Source organism: Salmo trutta, chromosome 24 (genome assembly GCF_901001165.1).
Source record: "Salmo trutta chromosome 24, fSalTru1.1, whole genome shotgun sequence".
NCBI classification, from domain to species: domain Eukaryota; kingdom Metazoa; phylum Chordata; class Actinopteri; order Salmoniformes; family Salmonidae; genus Salmo; species Salmo trutta.
In genome coordinates, this window is record NC_042980.1 from 12,958,696 (window position 1) to 12,977,990 (window position 19,295).

The following is a 19,295-nucleotide window of genomic DNA, read 5'->3' on the forward strand; positions in this document are numbered from 1 at the left end:
AGTTTATAGCAAAATATCTGTCAGAGACCAGTAAGTGTTCACCACAATTTGGGCAAAACACATTTCACACCAACACCGAGGGCTGAAATGTTGGGTTCTGATTAATTTAGCTAGCTATGCTTAACAGTGTGAGAAAACACTTATCCGCGAAGGTCACAGTACATTCAACACATTTTTCTGCCACTTAACTTTGTTTTATCGGATTACTTTTTACATGCACAACATTGCAGAAGTGTAGGCAGCAAGAAGAACCCTCAATTTTCTAAACCACCTAGCACGAATTTAGTACCTCAAAGTTGATTGGTCAGAGTCCATCAAGGCGGAAGTCTAACAGGCGCGGGGGATTCCCCGAGGGAAGTTCCCAACGCGTTATAAAACATGTAAAATGTACATTTGTTCGAAAAACACCATATCCTCTCTCGCACGTCGTACATATAGGCCACTCGAAGAATAAGAAGCTGTCGCAGTATCAAAACAATAGTTTGGCTATTTTCGAATGAAGGTAAGATACTGCTATTATAGGCTACAATCAGATACCAAAGTTGAGGGAGAACTAAACTAGGCAATATCTGATTATATCTAACTATTGACATTTAATACGACAAAACAGAACTGTACCGTACCAATTTCGTACTCTTACTTATGAATGTCAACGTTCTATGTAGCCAGTTCGTGCTTGATAGAATGTTACTATAAATGTAGAACTATCTGGCTGCTTCAGGCTACGGTGTAATCTTCATATCATGTAGCCAGCAGATTTGGCCCGCTTGTTTACAGCTGCACTAGGGTCGGACAGGTTTCCTGTTTAGATTAAGACACAGCGGAGCTGGCGCGAGATATGGCTCAGAAAATATACTTCAATCCAGGGATGAGAAATGCGTTGTACTCCGAATTGTCTAGCAGTCGTTCAATCATCAAAGTGGAACAGGTGGGATAATGGGACAATTTGGGGTACAACGCATTTCTCAACCCTGGATTGAGGTACATTTTCCAAGCCATATCTCACACTTTGGTGTTTTAATCTACACAGGAAGACTTTCTGGGTCAGATCTACTGGCTGCATATCGTGCTACTTGGTCTGCAACCAGCAACATACAATGACTGTTTTAAGCTTGAGTGTGTTTAAAGTAAATTACTAGATAGAGAACATTACCATGCTCATTATTCATTGTAAATTCAGAAGTAAAAAAATAAATAATAATAAAATAAATGAAGAAAAAGATTCAGGACACCCAGAAAAACAATACCCAACCGAAAAGCATTAGAGATGTCAAAGCTTCACAGTTTAGGTCAGGGGTATTTAACCGGGGGTCCATACTGCAGGGGTCCGCTATAAACAAATATACATATACAGTGCATTTGGAAATATTCAGATCTCTTGACTCTTTCCCACATTTTGTTACGTTACAGCCGTATTCTAAAATGGAATAAAAAAAAAAATCCTCCCTCAATCTACATACTATACCCCATAATGACAAAGCAAAAACAGATTTTTTTTTAAGAAAATAAACGTTATCACATTTAGATAGGTATTCAGACCCTTTACTCAGTACTTTGTTGAAGCACCTTTGGCAGCAATTACAGCCTCGAGTCTTCTTGGGTATGACGCTACAAGCTTGGCGAACCTGTATTTGGGGAGTTTCTCTACAGACAATTCCTTCAACCTCATGGCATGGTTTGCTCTGACATGCACTCTCATCTGTGACTCTCATCCTTGAGACGTTAATACAACTTGATTGGAATCCACCTGTGGTAAATTCAATTGATTGGAAATAATTTGGAAACACACACATCACCAACAAACTATCATGATCCAAACACACTAAGACAGTCATGAAGAGGGCACAACAAAGCCTATTTCCTCCTCAGGAGACTGAAAAGATTTTTCATGGGTTCGCAGATCCTCAAAAGGTAAATAATAATATTAATCATGTTAAGGTGTTAAAACAGAATAAATTGAATCAATGCTAGTCATAATCATGAAATGCCCAAGATGGCACATCAAAGTCACAAATACCAGTCTTTACCTTTTGAGGATCTGAGAACCCATGAAAAATCTTTTCAGTCTCCTGAGGAGGAAATAGGCTTTGTTGTGCCCTCTTCATCACTGTCTTAGTGTGTTTGGATCATGATAGTTTGTTGGTGATGGGTGTGTGTGTGTGTTTCCAAATTATGTCCAATCAATTGAATTTACCACAGGTGGATTCCAATCAAGTTGTATTAACGTCTCAAGGATGATCAACGGAAACAGGATGCACCTGAGCTCAATTTTGAGTTTCATAGCAAAGGGTCTGAATACTTATGTAAATCAGGTATTTCTGTTTTATTTGTAATACATTTGCAAAAATTCCTAAACCTGTTTTCCCTTATTATGGGGTATTGTGTATAGGCTGCTGAGGATTTTTTTTTAAATTTTTTTTAATCCATTTTAGAATAAAGGTGTAACATAACAAAATGCACAAAAATTCAAGGGGTCTGAATACTTTCCAAAGGCACTACATACATACATACATACATACATACATACATACATACATACATACATACATACATACATACATACATACATACATGCATGCATGCATGCATGCATACATACATACATACAGTACCAGTCAAGTTTGGACACACCTACTCATTCCAGGATTTTTCTTTATTTTTACTATTGTCTAATAATGGTGAAGACATCAAAACTATGAAATAACACATATGGAATCATGTAGTAACCAAAAAAGTGTTAAACAAATCAAAATATATTTGAGATTCTTCAAAGTACCCACCCTTTGCCTTGATGACAGCTTTGCACACTCTTGGCATTCTCTCAACCAGCTTCATGTGGTAGTCACCTGGAATGCATTTCAATTGACAGGTGTGGCTTGTTAAAAGTTAATTTGTGGATTTTCTTCTTAATGCGTTTGAGCCAATCAGTTGTGTTGTGACAAGGTAGGGGTGGTATACAGAAGATCGCCCTATTTGGTAAATACCAAGTCCATATTATGGCAACAGCTCAAATAAGCAAAGAGAAACAACAGTCCATCATTACTTTAAGATATGAAGGTCAGCCAATCTGGAAAATGTGAAGAACTTTGAAAGATTCTTCAAGTGCATTCGCATAAACCATCAAGTGCTATGATGAAACTGGCTCTCCTCAGGACCGCCACAGGAAAGGAAGACCCAGAGTTACCACTGCTGCAGAGAATAAGTTAGAGTTACCAGCCTTAGAAATTGCAGCCCAAATAAATGCTTCACAGACTTTAAGTAACAGACACATCTCAACATCAACTGTTGAGAGGAGACTGCGTGAATCAGGCCTTCGTGGTCGAATTGCTGCAAAGAAACCACTACCAATAAGAAGAATAGACTTGATTGGGCCAAGAAAGACAAGCAATTGACATTAGATCAGTGGAAATCTGTCCTTTGGTCTGATGTGTCCAAATTTGAGATTTTTGTTTCCAACTGCCATGTCTTTGTGAGACGCAGAGTAGGTGAATGGATGATCTCTTTATGTGTGGTTCCCACCGTGAAGCATGGAGGAGGTGTGATGGTATGGGGTGCTTTGTTGGTGACACTGTCTGTGGTTTATTTAGAATTCAAGGCACACTTAACCAGTATGGCTACCACAGCATTCTGCAGCGATATGCCTTCCCATCTTGTTTGTGTTTAGTGGGACAATCATTTGTTTTTCAACAGGACAATGACCCAACACACCTCCAGGCTCTGTAAGGGCTATTTGACCAAAAAGGAGAGTGATGGAGTGCTGGCCTCTACAATCACCTGACCTCAACCAAATTGAGATGGTTTGGGATGAGTTGGACTGCAGAGTGAAGGAAAAGTGGCCAACAAGTGCTCAGCATATGTGGGAACTCCTTCAAGGCTGTTGGAAAAGCATTCCAGGTGAAGCTGGTTGAGAGAATGCCAAGGGTGTGCAAAGCTGTCATCAAGGCAAAGGGTGGCTACTTTGAAGTATCTCAACTATATTTTGATTTGTTTAACACTTTTTCTGGTTACTACATGATTCCATATGTGTTATTTCATAGTTTTGATGTCTTCACTATTATTCTACAATATAGAAAATAGTAAAATAAAGAAAAATGCTTGAATGAGTTGGTGTGTCCAAACTTTTGACTGGTACTGTGTGTGTATATATAGATGTACAGTGAGGGAAAAAAGTATTTGATCCCCTGCTGATTTTGTACATTTGCCCACTGACAAAGAAATGATCAGTCTATAATTTTAATGGTAGTTTTATTTGAACAGTGAGAGACAGAATAACAACAAAAACACTCTTAAAAGGAGTGCTCCTAATCTCAGTTTGTTACCTGTATAAAAGACACCTGTCCACAGAAGCAATCAATCAATCAGATTCCAAACGATCCACCATGGCCAAGACCAAAGAGCTCTCCAAGGATGTCAGGGACAAGATTGTAGACCTACACAAGGCTGGAATGGGCTACAAGACCATCGCCAAGCAGCTTGGTGAGAAGGTGACAACAGTTGGTGCGATTATTCGCAAATGGAAGAAACGCAAAAGAACTGTCCCTCGGCCTGGGGCTCCATGAAAGATCTCATCTCATGGAGTTGCAATGATCATGAGAACGGTGAGGAATCAGCCCAGAACTACATCGGAGGATCTTGTCAATGATCTCAAGGCAGCTGGGACCATAGACACCAAGAAAACAATTGGTAACGCACTACGCCGTGAAGGACTGAAATCATGCAGCGCCCGCAAGGTCCCCCTGCTCAAGAAAGCACATATACATGCCCGTCTGAAGTTTGCCAATGAACATCTGAATGATTCAGAGGACAACTGGGTGAAAGTGTTGTGGTCAGATGAGACCAAAATGGAGCTGTTTGGCATCAACTCAACTTGCCGTGTTTGGAGGAGGAGGAATGCTGCCTATGACCCCAAGAACACCATCCCCACCGTCAAACATGGAGGTGGAAACATTATGCTTTGGGGATGTTTTTCTGCTAAGGGGACAGGACAACTTCACCGCATCAAAGGGACGATGGACGGGCCATGTACCGTCAAATCTTGGGTGAGAACCTCCTTCCCTCAGCCAGGGCATTGAAAATGGGTCGTGGATGGGTATTCCAGCATGACAATGACCCAAAACACATGGCTAAGGCAACAAAGGAGTGGCTTAAGAAGAAGCACATTAAGGTCCTGGAGTGGCCTAGCCAGTCTCCAGACCTTAATCCCATAGAAAATCTGTGGAGGGAGCTGAAGGTTCGTGTATCCAAACGTCAGCCTCGAAACCTTAATGACTTGGAGAAGATCTGCAAAGAGGAGTGGGATAAAATCCCTCCTGAGATGTGTGCAAACCTGGTGGCCAACTACAAGAAACGTCTGACCTCTGTGATTGCCAACGAGGGTTTTGCCACCAAGTACTAAGTCATGTTTTGCAGAGGGGTCAAATACTTATTTCCCTCATTAAAATGCAAATCCATTTATAACATTTTTGACATGGTTTTTCTGGATTTTTTTGTTGTTATTCTGTCTGTCACTGTTCAAATAAACCTACCATTAAAATTATAGACTGATCATTTCTTTGTCAGTGGGCAAACGTACAAAATCAGCAGGGGATCAAATACTTTTTTCCCTCACTGTATACTGAACAAAAATACAACATGTAAAGTGTTGGTCCCATGGTTCATGAGCTGAAATAAAATATCCCAGAAATGTTCCATATGCACAAAAAGGTTATTGCTCTCACATTTTGTGCACACATTTGTTTACACCCTTGTTAGTGAGCATTTCTCTTTTGCCAAAATAATCCATCTACCTGACAGGTGTGGCATATCAACAAGCTGTTTAAACAGCATGATTATTACACAGGAGCAACTTGTGCTGTGGACAATAAAAGGCCACCAAAATTTCTCAAATTTTGAGGGAGCGTGCAATTGACATGCTAACTGCAGGAATGTCCACCAGAGCTGTTGCCAGAGAATTTAATGTACATTTTTCTACCATAAGTCGCCACCAATGTTGTTTTAGAGAATTTGACAGTACGTCCAACTGGCCTCACAACCGCAGACCATGTGTATGACATCGTGTGGGTGAGCGGTTTGCTGTGGTGGTAGTGGTGGTGGTGGTGGCATTATGATATGGGCTGGCATAAGCTACGGATAACTAACACAATTGCATTTTATCGATGGCAATTTGAATGCACAAACATTCTGTGACGAGATCCTGGGGCCCATTGTGAGGCCCTTTCTTTTTTTTTTTTTTAAAGATATCTGTGACCAACAGATGCATATCTGTATTCCCAGTCATGTGAAATCCATAGATTAGGGCCTAATGAAATCATTTAAATTGACAGATTTTACTTATATAAACTGTAACTCAGTAAAATCTTTCAAATTGTTACATTTTATATTTTGTGTGTGTGTGTGTGTGTATGTATGTATGTGTATATATGTATATATGTGTATATATATATATATACACACACACATTTTTTTACTACCGTTAAAAAGTTTGGGGACACTTAGACATTTCCTTGTTTTGAAAGAAAAGCAAATGATTTTGTCCATTAAAATAACATCAAATTGATCAGAGGTACAGTGTAGACATTGGTATTGTTGTAAATGACTATTGTAGCTGGAAACGGCAGATATTTTTTTTTTTTTAATGGATTATCTACAGTTGAAGTCGGAAGTTTACATACACTTAGGTTGGAGTCATTAAAACTAGTTTTTCAACCACTCCACACATTTCTTGTTAACAAACTATAGTTTTGGCAAGTCGGTTAGGACATCTACTTTGTGCATGACACAAGTCATTTTCCAACAATTGTTAACAGACAGATTATTTCACTTATAATTCACTGTATCACAATACCAGTGGGTCAGAAGTATACATACACTAAGTTTGACTGTGCCTTTAAACAGCTTGGAAAATTCCAGAAAATTATGTAATGGCTTTGGAAGCTTCTGATAGGCTAATTGACATAATTTGAGTCAATTGGAGGTGTACCTGTGGATGTATTTCAAGGCCTACCTTCAAACTCAGTGCCTCTTTGCTTGACATCATGGGAAAATCAAAAGAAATTAGCCAAGACCTCAGAAAACAAATTGTAGACCTCCACAAGTCTGGTTCATCCTTGGGAGCAATTTCCAAACGCCTGAAGGTACCACGTTCATCTGTATAAACAATAGTACGCAAGTATACAAAACCATTGTACCACACAGCCGTCATACCGCTCAGGAAGGAGATGCGTTCTGTCTCCTAGAGGTGAATGTACTTTGGTGCGAAAAGTGCAAATCAATCCCAGAACAACAGCAAAGGACCTTGTGAAGATGCTGGAGGAAACAGGTACAAGTGTATCTATAGCCACAGTAAAACGACTCCTATATTGACATACCCTGAAAGGCTGCTCAGCAAGGAAAAAGCCACTGCTCCAAAACCGCCATAAAAAAGACAGACTATGGTTTGCAACTGCACATGGGGACAAAGATCATACTTTTTGGAGAAATTTCCTCTGGTCTGATTAAACAAAATAGAACTGTTTGGCCATAATGACCATCGTTATGTTTGGAGGAAAAAGGGGGACACTTGCAAGCTGAAGAACACCATCCCAACCGTGAAGCACGGGGGTGGCAGCATCATGTTGTGGGGGTGCTTTGCTGCAGGAGGGACTGGTGCACTTCACGAAATAGATGGCATCATGAGGATAGGAAAATTATGTGGATATATTGAAGCAACATCTCAAGACATCAGTCGGGAAGTTAAAGCTTGGTCGCAAATGGTTCTTCCAAATGGACAATGACCCCAAGCATGCTTCCAAAGTTGTGGCAAAATGGCTTAAGGACAACAAAGTCAAGGTATTGGAGTGGCCATCACAAAGCCCTGACCTTAATCCTATAGAACATTTGTGGGCAGAACTGAAAAAGTGTGTGTGAGCAAGGAGGCCTACAAACCTGACTCAGTTACAACAGCTCTGTCAGGAGGAATGGGCCAAAATTCACCCAACTTATTGTGGGAAGCTTGTGGAAGCCTACCTGAAACGTTTGACCTAAGTTAAGCAATTTAAAGACAATGCTACCAAATACTAATTGAGTGTATGTAAACTTCTGACACACTGGGAATGTGATGAATGAAATAAAAGCTTAAATAAATCATTCTCTCAACCATTATTCTGACATTTCACATACTTAAAATAAAGTGGTGATCCTAACTGACTTAAGACAGCGAAATTTTACTAGGATTAAATGTCAGGAATTGTGAAAAACTGAGTTTAAATGTATTTGGCTAAGGTGTATGTAAACTTCTGAGTTCAACTGTTCATAGACGTACAGAGGCCCATTATAGGCAACCATCACTCCTGTGTTCCAATGACATGTTGTGTTAGCTAATCCAAGTTGATCATTTTAAAAGGCTAATTGATCATTAGAAAACCATTTTGCAATTATGTTTGCACAGCTGAAAACTGTTGTTCTGATTAAACTGTTAAGGATCGGTCCCTTTTTTTCAATTTTCGCCTAAAATGACATACCCAAATCTAACTAACTGTAGCTCAGTCCCTGAAGCAAGGATATGCATTTTATTGGTACCATTTGAAAGGAAACACTTTTTGAAGCTTGTGGAAATGTGAAATGAATGTAGGAGAATATAACGCATTAGATCTGGTAAAAGATAAAACAAAGAAAAAATAAAAACCTTTTTTGTATTTGTTTTGTACCATCTTTGAAATGCAAGAGAAAGGCCATAATGTTTTATTCTAGCCCAAATGCAATTTAGATATTGACCACTAGATGGAAGCAGTGTGTGCAAAGTTCGTCTGATCCAATGAACCATTGCATTTCTGTTCAAAATGTTGTATCAAGACTGCCCAAATGTGCCTAATTTGTTTATTAATAACTTTTCATTTTCAAAACTGTGCACTCTCCTCAAACAATAGCATGGTATTCTTTCACTGTAGTAGCTACTGTAAATTGGACAGTGCCGTTAGATTAACAAGAATTTAAGCTTTCTGCCAATTTCAGATATGTCTATGTCCTGGGAAATGTTCTTGGTACTTACACCCTCATGCTAATCGCATTAGCCTACGTTAGCGCAACCATCCCACAGGGGACCCACCAATCCTGAAACACCAGTCTCAACGTGAACAGTGAAGAGGCGACTCTGGGAGGCTGGCCTTCTAGGCAGAGTTCCTCTATCCAGTGTCTGTGTTCTTTTGCCCATCTTAATCATTTCTTTTTACTGGCCAGTCAATCTAGACACTCTAATGTACTTGTCCTCTTGCTCAGTTGTGCACCGGGGCCTCCCACTCCTCTTTCTATTCTGGTTAGAGACAGTTTGCGCTGTTCTGTGAAGGGAATAGTTCACAGCATTGTACGAGATCTTCAGTTTCTTGGCAATTTCTCGCATTGGAATAGCCTTCATTTCTCCGAACAAGAATAGAGTGACAAGTTTCAGAAGTAAGTGTTTGTTTCTGGCCATTTTGAGCCTGTAATCGAACCCACAAATGCTGATGCTCCAGATACTCAACTAGTCTGAAGAAGGCCAGTCTTATTGCTTCTTTAATCAGACCAACAGTTTTCAGCTGTGCTAACATAATTGCAAAAGGGTGTTCTAATGATCAATTATCCTTTTAAAATGATAAACTTGGATTAGCTAACACAACGTGCCATTGGAGCAGAGGAGTGATGGTTGCTGATAATTGGCCTCTGTACGCCTATGTAGATATTCCATAAAAATTCTGCCGTTTCCAGGTACAATAGTCATTTACAACATTAACAATGTCTACACTGTATTTCGGATCAATTTTATGTTATTTTAATGTTCAAAATGTTTTCTTTTCTTTCAAAAACAAGGACCGGGACATTTCTAGAGTGACTCCAAACTTTTGAACGGTAGTGTATACAATACATTTGGATAGTATTTAGATCCCTTGGCTTTTTCCACATTTTGTTACATTACAGCCTTATTCTAAAATGGATTAAGTCATTTTTTTTCTCTCCTCAATCTACACACAATATTTTTGCTAATTTATTACAAATAAAAAACAGATAACTTACGTAAATAAGGTTTTAGACCATTTGCTTTTAGAATCGAAATTGAGCTCAGGTGCATGCTGATTCCATTGATCATCCTTGAGCTGTTTCTACAACTTCATTGGAGTCCACCTGTGGTAAATTCAATTGATTGGACATGATTTGGAAAGGGACACACCTTTCTATATAAGGTCCCACAGTTGACAGTGCTTGAGGTCGAAGGAATTGTCCTTAGAGCTCCAAGACAGGTTTGTTGAGGCACAGATCTGGGGAAGGGTAATAAAAAATGACTTCCGCATTGAAGGTTCCCAAGAAGACAGTGGCAGTGAATGAAAGAAGTTTGGAACCACCAAGACTCTTCCTAGAGCTGGCCCCCTGGCAAAATTGTGCTATCGGGGGCGAAGGGCCTTGGTTAGGGAGGTGACCAAGAACTCAATGGTCACTTTGCAGAGCTTCAGAGTTCCTCTGTGGAGATGGGAGAACCTTCTAGAAGGACAATCATCTCTGCAGCACTCCACCAATCAGGCCTTTATGGTGGAGTGGCCAGACAGAAGCCACTCCTCAGTAAAATGCACATGACAGTCTCCACCTAAGGACTCTCAGACTATGACCAACAAGATTCTCTGGTCTGATGAAAGCAAGATTGAACTCTTTGGCTTAATGCCAAGCGTCACGTCTGGAGGAAACCTGGCACCATCCCTACAGTGAAGCATGGTGGTTGCAGCATCATGCTGTGCGGATGTTTTTCAGAGGCAGGGACTGGGAGACTAGTCAGCATCGAGGGAAAGATGAACGGAGCAAAGTACAGAGGTCCTTGATGACTCAGACTGGGGCGAAGGTTCACCTTCCAACAGGACAACAACCCTAAGCACACAGCCAAGACAACACAGGAGTGGCTTCAGGACAAGTCTCAATGTCCTTGAGTGGCCCAGCCAGAGTCCGGACTTGAACCTGATCGAACATCTCTGGAGAGACCTGAAAATAGCTGTGGAGTGACGCTCCCCATCCAACCTGACAGAGCTTGAGTGGATCTGCAGAGAAGATTGGGAGACCCCACCCAAATACTGGTGCGCCAAGCTTGTATCATCATACCCAAGTAGACTCGAGGCTGTAATCGCCGCCAAAGGTGTTTCAACAAAGTACTGAGTAAGGGGTCTGAATACATATGTAAATGTTATATTTCATTTATTTATTTATTATAAAGTTGCAACAATTTCTAAAAACCTGTTTTTGCTTTGTCAATATGGGGTATTGTGTGTAGATTGATGAGGGGGAATTACGATTTAATACATTTTAGAATAAGGCTGTAATGTAATAAAATGTGGAAAAAGTGAAGGGGTCTGAATACTTTCTGAATACAGTGCATTCGGAAAGTATTCAGACCGCTTCACTTTCCCAACATTTTGTTACGTTACAGCCTTATTTTAAAATGCATTCAATTGTTTTAAAATGAATTCAATGATTTTATGACTATCGCTAGCAACAACAGTAAAAAAGAAGAGAATATCTTTTTGCTAAGGATGTCAACTTTATTTCCTAACTCCTAATATTGAGCAAATTACACTCACTGGAGTATATCTGACATAGGCCTCGAAAAACTACCCTCAAATAGGCTACTACTTACATTTACATTTTAGTCATTTAGCAGACGCTCTTATCCAGAGCGACTTACAGTAGTGAATGCATACATTTCATACTCCCCCCCCCCCCCCCCCATACTACTTGGCAAGTGCCACTGGCTGCTGGTAAGCTTTCTTGACTTGAACATAGATTTTTGTCGGCACAGGGCTAACCTTTGTTTAACTCTTTCAATTATAATGTGTGGAAGTCAAAATAATGAAAAACTATATTCCAAATCTATTTATTTGAAAATGTTGATTACTTCTCCTTGCCATTATCATTCACCTGATGATACGACTATTTTCCCCCCCTAACGTATGATGGGGGACCCTGGGTCGCCGGTTTGCCTGGGAGGGGCTCCCTGGGCAAGAAAAGGTTGAAGACCCCTGGTTTAGGTCATTGGCAATTGACTTTATCGTATTAGTAGCTTAATGTATTGATCATGTCATAATGCAATTGTATTGATAGAGACAGTAGGTTATTTGGTATTAGTCATTAGCTATCATAATAATAGCTAACAACATTGAGGTACGTTTACCCCAAATATTGTACATTTCATTCTAATTTAAGAAACCTATTATTTAGTACAGTTGTTGCAGCCGTTGGTCATGTATGAACCAAAGATTCATTGATTAGTAACGAATGATGCCATTCAATAATGTCAATTAATTTATTGGTACATTTTTTAAAATAATATTCAATATTACATTAGTGTCAATAGATGTCATCAATTTATTGAAGTGATGTTCTTATCATGAGTACTAAAACATTTATTTCTTTAGTAGATATTTTGGATGTTTGCTTTTTGCTTTCTCATCAAGAGGCTATTTTTACACAGGCCACTTATGATCATCCTGAAATATTTACCGTACGTTTCTAAAATTAGCAAGTACAGGCGTAAAAGAGAAGTATGCACTGGCCCCAGTTTCATGATTAGCAAGGAGGACTTAGTTTTTACAGCAAGTCATGTGATAATGTGCTTTAATGCCGCATTGTGCCCCGAAACATTGGTTGTGTGATATGTTGCCACAGGGCCCATGACCGCAGTGTCAGTAATGATCGTGGAGCGCACGGCATGGAGAGGAATATCGGAGACCAGCTCAACAAGGCCTATGAAGCTTACCGCCAGGCCTCTATCGAGCGAGACAGCGCCAAAAGGGAACTACAGAAGACGGTATTATACCTAAATCATTGCGATAGAAAACTACCTCTTCAAATTTACCTATGAGACTTGAACTCCATCCAGTGCGACGTGGCGTAGCCTTCGATACAGTGCTTTGATATCATTAAGTGCTGTAGCATGGTAATTACAGTCATTTACAATAGAGGCTAGGAAAGTCTACCTACCTCGTAAGTGATGACATTGATGATTTAGTATGTAATGGAAGGTTAACTTTTGCAGAATGAATATTATGAGCGGCACACTGAGAAACTTCAGAAACAGATAGAAGACCAGCAGCAGATGATTTCAAAACTCAAAGTTCAGTTGATAGCAGCAACTAAGCAACCTTCAGGTAAATGACAAGCATAGTTGTTTTCTTAATACTATTCTGACATATTCTATACCATACAGTTGAACTATAGTGAAAGAAACAGTAAAACCGTAGTCTATATTGGGCATGTGCATGCATTCTGTTACATTTTCGGTTCCCCTGGAGATAAATTGTGCTGTAAGAAATATTATTGCTGTTTCAGGACATTGTACACTTCCCATCGCAAATGACACTTCCCGTGTTGACTGTGGTTTGGCTGCTACATTATATATATATTTTTTTGATCTTATTTGATTGTTAGGAGAGGTGAAAGGTGAGGCTGTTCCTAGAAAACAGGAAGAAGAAACCCTGTCATCTTCCAACCATCTCTTTGACAACCCAAGCAGCTCCTTCCGGAAGATTCATTACTTGGTAACCATGTTTAACACAATTAGTAATACAATCCACATAAGAGGATAATTAGATGTTGTTTATTTATGTTTAGAAATATGATGCAGACAGGCAAAATGCAAGGATGTGATAGGGTCAGAGTGCGAATTATATTGTGACATTTGGGGTGTCTCAATTTTTTTCACAGGACCTACTATGTATAAAAAAAATAAGTAAATATAGAAAAGACATGTCATTTAACGGTAAAAATAATGTATTCCTTTTTAATTGTCATGAACACAACCAGTCATGATATTTTCATCTTATTGTCAAACAAATCACTTCAAAAAGTAGGCTACTTGCGCATGTTCGTCCACTGCAAAATAATTCCAGCATCCAAACAGTGCACTGTGCCATTTGACGAATTTACATTTTAGTCATTTAGCAGACGCTCTTATCCAGAGCGACTTACAGTAGTGAATGCATACATTACATTTCATTTCATACATTTTTTGTTCCCGTACTAGTCCCCCGTGGGAATCGAACCTACAACCCTGGCGTTGCAAACACCATGCTCTACCAACTGAGCCACACGGGACCATGAATGAAAAGAGACATCTGTTACAAAACACCAAAAAGTGTAATGACATTTGCCGATTTTGTTGTTTGGTCTACACTCTTGTAGCCTGAATAAATTGAATCGTCTTGCTGACAGAAGGGCCTTTTTTGTAGAAAGAAAAGGGACACCTGAAAAAGATGCGGGAGTATCCCGGGGAGTGCAGGGGGGGTTTAAATCATGACATAGAGGTGGGGGTGTTTGTTTAATTTGAAATAAGTTTTTAGTTTAATATTTGCCACTGTAGCAGTAAAAATAGCATTTTAAACAAATAGGATAATGGTTAAATAAGCATTATAATAAGCATAACCCCCCCCCCCCCAAAGTTTGACTTTGTTGCATTTAGGGGGCTGCATGTCTCATTCAGGGGTTCACGCTCTGGATAGGGTGCAAACACGGCATCCCCGGTTGCTGCCTCATAATTATTTTATTTTTGTTTTCTCTCAAATGAGCTCAATATCCTCTCTCTCTTTTTTCTTTTTTTTACAAGCGAGCACACATACAGCCACACACACACACATACAGCCACACACACACACACATACAGCCACACACACACATACGTTGTTCACAAATTGTGTTTCTGCAGGGCCTGATAGCAGTAGCAGAGCTCATACCAATGCACAATACAATAGCTCCACTTCCTGTGACATAGGTCATCTTTCATCTTGTTGCTTCACTCTAATAAAGGCCGCAGGCTCTAATTTTTATGCCGGATAACAAATTCACTGAACCTGTTTGACTAATGCAAAAGCATTATTTTCCCCCCTTAATCAATAAAAAAAAACTGTCTTTTGGAGAAAATATTAATTTGTAATTTTCTAATATAATCAAAACTCGTTATCATGTATAATTTTAAAAGAATGAATACACACATATAGTCTTTCATCAACAGGTGGCGCTAGAGGATAACATCACCACACCTCAGGGTCTGAGGCTGTTATAAGCCACCAGTTTTATTGTTGAGAAATAATTCCCTAATCGATCACAAGGCAGCAACCATTTTAGTAGATTCATTAACAATAATCAGATCATTTTTAGTTTGAATGGTGGATATTCTCTTGCCATGTAAGTCCTCTATGCCATGTGTGTCTGTTTTTCAGAAGGGGAACATGGAAACTGCAGTGATTGTGTCACCTTCACCACACACAGCACCTGTAAACAGCAGTTTTGAGAAGTATGTGCATTAGTCACCAGTATCTTTACTTCATTTTTGGCTGAAAAGCAGTTTTCTTACTTGTATTTCTTTGTCTCTCAGAAAAGATGTTCTTGAGGCGTTTCAAGCTCTTCAGGGGAAATTCCAGCAGATACAGACATTAACCCGGAGACAAAAAGATCACCTGAGAAAATTCTACAAAGGAAATTACATGGCAAATGGTAATATTAGTCCGCACAATAGTCATTTTAGATTGGAGAAATTGCTTATTATTCCAGCACTGTTGAAAGGCACCCAAGGCCTGAACTCATGTCCAGCTTGACTCTAATTTAATTACAATAGAGAAAATATGTTGACTTACAATTCCTTTGGATATGTCATAACACTGTATTAGTAATTATATATTGTAGCTTTGGCTTGATTCCTGTACACAATTAGATGGCAACACATTAAGCTGAACCGTACATTAATGCCTCATTGGCCTATTGACCCATGGCCCACCCACCTACCTGTGTGGAAATAGACTAAGCAGATAAACATGTTTCATTATTCCACAGACACATGCTGTGATGTAGTGCTGGTTAGTTGAATTAAAAACAAGTTGGAATGAAAGAAAAAATGCTCCTATTATACTTATTGTGTGAAATTAGAAAATTAAATTAAACAAGGAGAAGGCTCTCGACGTTATTCATTATTACCTGATTACTCATCATTACTTGAACTAATCGCTACTCAATAGCATAAGTTAATATCTCAATGTTGCAAGTGAATGTCAATTATGTTACATAAACAGTATGATAAAAGCCTTGTGTTTGCCATTCGACAGAGCAGCAGTTCTCCATGCCCATTCAGTGTACAGACGTGACCGTGGAGCAGGCGGAGAGGCCCTTCCCCTCAGCCTTAAGGCCAGGGGTCATACTCCAGCACCCGCCCATGTCCCTGGCATCCCGCAGTGCCAGCCAAGAGGACAGGGACCTAGTGGACTCCCTCACCAGGCTCAGCGTCAAGTTCCCCCCCTCCACAGACAGTGAATACGAGTTCCTGAACAGCGCTCCAGAGAAACACTTTGACCTGTCTATGCCAAGGCACCTGGCAGCAGTCAGCAGTGTCCCTGCCGTCATAGAGGAATCGTCTATGGAGTTCTTCATCCCATTCCTGTATCCTACGTCTCCCTCCCACCCCACCTCCCCCTCACACGAGAGTGTGCGTGGACCCCTGCAGGTGAGATTCGCGGGATATGCTCTTTCCTTTATTTGCAGCAGGTAAATGTAGGAAATTCACAACACCTGATTTGTTCTGGCAAATGAATGGGAGAGAGAGAGAGAGTGTATAAGTAGTGAAAGACAACCTAACATATCAATGAACGTTGTTGATCACGAACAAAAGGCCAGTTTTTCTCTGATTACCGAGTTGAGCGCGCCAGTCAAACTTAAAACTAACATGGAAAAGCCATTAATTGGTTAGATTCAGTAGATGTATACCTGCTAAAACAGAGGTGAGATGTGATAGGCCTATGTGTACGACAATGCTTGTTGCATATTTATTACAATGTGTCTACCTTACTATTTGTCATTGACATAAAATCAGCAAACTGAGAAGTAACAAATGATCATAAAACACACCAATTGTTTTGGATGGTAATGCTTTTTTTGCCATGCAGTTTAGTAGTTGGTTATATAAGTCCATGTTGATGTCAGAACCAAAGTACTGTATATTTTATAACTGCCATTATCAGTACAACTGCACCCCTGTGAGGTCGTGTATGCAGAATTATAGAAGCGATCTTTATTTTTGATCTATTCATGTATTACGTATTTTGATAATACACAGCATTTCTTTGCTCATCTGAGTCCCATATTGCTGGATGTGTACCTAATTTGATCTTTAGCTGTCATGTATTCTTCGTTGAGTATTGCTTAGCCAGGCTTTTGGTTACAAATTACACCGAAGAAATGCACCTTTGTTCAGACGCGTATCTGGGTTGTGATTAACACCTACACCGATGGCCGAATATTTCTTTGCTATTGGATCATTTCATTGTTTGGATTTCTCTGTTTCTAACCTAACAAACGTTGCCTCTGGCATTGACAATGACAGAAACAAGTAACTACTCCAATCCTCCTGTAGCAAATGTATAGCATTACAATAGTACAAGTAGTGGGGCAGGAACTATAGATGTTGAGAAACCGGGTTCAAGTGGGACACTGCTTTGCTTGTATTCCCCGGAGCAACAGATCTTTCCTCAGTGGAGACCCAAGCACATGGCCAACTGTAAGTGGGTGAGTGTAAGCAATGCAAAGTGTATGAATAATGGAGTATAAGTGGTGTGTTTGTCCCTCCATGTAGCCTCTGTGGAGCCCTGAGCTTTGTGATGCAGTAGCAGTAGCAGCAGCAGCACAGGCCGTGAGTGCGAAGCCACAACAACAGATCAACAACAACAGCCCTGATATCTGTGCCTACTGCAACGCGGAAGTTCCCCAAGACCACATGAAGAGCCACCTTTATACTCATTGCCAGAGGGAGAGTGATGCCAGCGATTGACACTAGCAGACAGTGGCTGCCCAATGCAACACCTCTAGGCTTAATTCATGGTTTATTCATGTCTTTGTTGCCACGCCATGAATTACACGCGCTGGGCTGGATGTCACATGACACTGGCGTTTGCAACGGGACTAGAATCCACTCTTGATCATATATTTAATTTGTAAGAGTTGAATGGTACATTTTACAGTCGTCGTCTTAAGATATTACTTTGAAATTGTACATCTCTAGACCTATGAAATGATATTGTACAGTATGTAGGTTTAAGTATAATAAAGCAATAATTTAATCTTGATTTTTCACTTGTATTATTTTGCTTGTCTTTATAAAACACAGGGACTTGGCATGGTGCTAGTATGTTGACATACATGTAGGTCTACTGTATACGTCTCCCCCAAAGCAGTAAGAATTTGATACTCTGTGTTTTTAGGGAAACATTCAACTTTAATTCTCCACATGGATCTGGAAATGCGTGTCGTGAAAATTATTGAAGTATTGAACAATATTTTTTGTAGTTATGTCATTATATATACTGAACAAAACGCAACATGCAACAATTTCAAAGATATGAACTGTAACTCAGTCAAATAAGGAAATCAGTCAATTGAAATAAATTCATTAGGCCCCTAATCTATGGATTTCACATGACTGGGCAGGGGCTCAGGAGGGCATAGGCCCACCCACTTGGAAGCTAGGCCCACCCACTAGGGAGGCAGGCTCAGCCAATTAGAATGAGTTTTCTCCCACAAAAGGGTTTTATTACAGATAGAAATACTCCTCAGCACCCTCTCAGATGATCCCACAGGTGAATAAACTGGATTTGGAGATCGTGGGCTGGCGTGATTACACGTGGTCTGCGGTTGTGAGGCCGGTTGGACATACTGCCAAATTTTCTAAAATGATGCTGGAGGCGGCTTATGGTAGAGAAACAAACATTCAATTCTCTGGCAACAGCTCTGTTGGACTGTCACGGTTGTTATAAGGAGCGGACCAAGATGCAGCGTTTTCGTAGTTCCACATATTTATTAAAAGTGAAACTGAATGCAATACACTAATAACTTGAAAATAGGACAACAACAACCCGTGACGCAGAGAGGACAACACACTACTCAAAAGACAATAACCCACAAAAAACAATGAGGAAAAACCCCTACTTAAATATGATCTCTAATCAGAGGCAATGAGGATCAGCTGCCTCCAATTAGAGATCAACCCCAAACAATCCCAACATAGAAATAGAAAACTAGAATTTAAACAGAACTAGAAAACATAGATCAGACACAAAAACACCCCCGTCACGCCCTGACCACTCTACCATAGAAAATAACAACTTATGTTGGTCAGGACGTCACAGTACACCCCCACCCCCAAAGGTGCAGACTCCGAATGCCAACACCACAACAACAACCCCCCCCCCCCCCCCCACAAAAAAAAACACAAAGGGAGGGTAGGGTGGGTGAAAAATGTCTATGGCGGCGGCTCTGGTTCCGGGCGTAGTACC

General features: G+C 40.1%; 1 protein-coding gene across 3 annotated transcripts; it reads left to right on the forward strand.

Moving 5' to 3' along the window:
• Positions 1 to 313: 313 nt before the first annotated feature.
• LOC115160712 (TRAF family member-associated NF-kappa-B activator) lies at positions 314 to 18,089 on the forward strand. 3 transcript variants are annotated; one of them, XM_029711025.1, is made up of 9 exons: positions 314 to 502; positions 9,820 to 9,858; positions 12,652 to 12,793; positions 13,022 to 13,133; positions 13,414 to 13,523; positions 15,201 to 15,274; positions 15,356 to 15,474; positions 16,080 to 16,474; positions 17,600 to 18,089. In XM_029711025.1, the coding sequence occupies exons 3-9, from the start codon at positions 12,695 to 12,697 to the stop codon at positions 17,792 to 17,794; spliced, it is 1,104 nt and encodes a 367-aa protein (XP_029566885.1). In that variant the 5' UTR covers positions 314 to 502; positions 9,820 to 9,858; positions 12,652 to 12,694; the 3' UTR covers positions 17,795 to 18,089. The 3 variants fall into 3 exon arrangements, with proteins under 3 accessions (XP_029566885.1, XP_029566886.1, XP_029566884.1); XM_029711026.1 differs by lacking the exon at positions 9,820 to 9,858 and having other exon boundaries at positions 13,417 to 13,523; XM_029711024.1 differs by lacking the exon at positions 9,820 to 9,858 and having other exon boundaries at positions 315 to 502.
• The last annotated feature ends 1,206 nt before the right edge of the window (positions 18,090 to 19,295 follow it).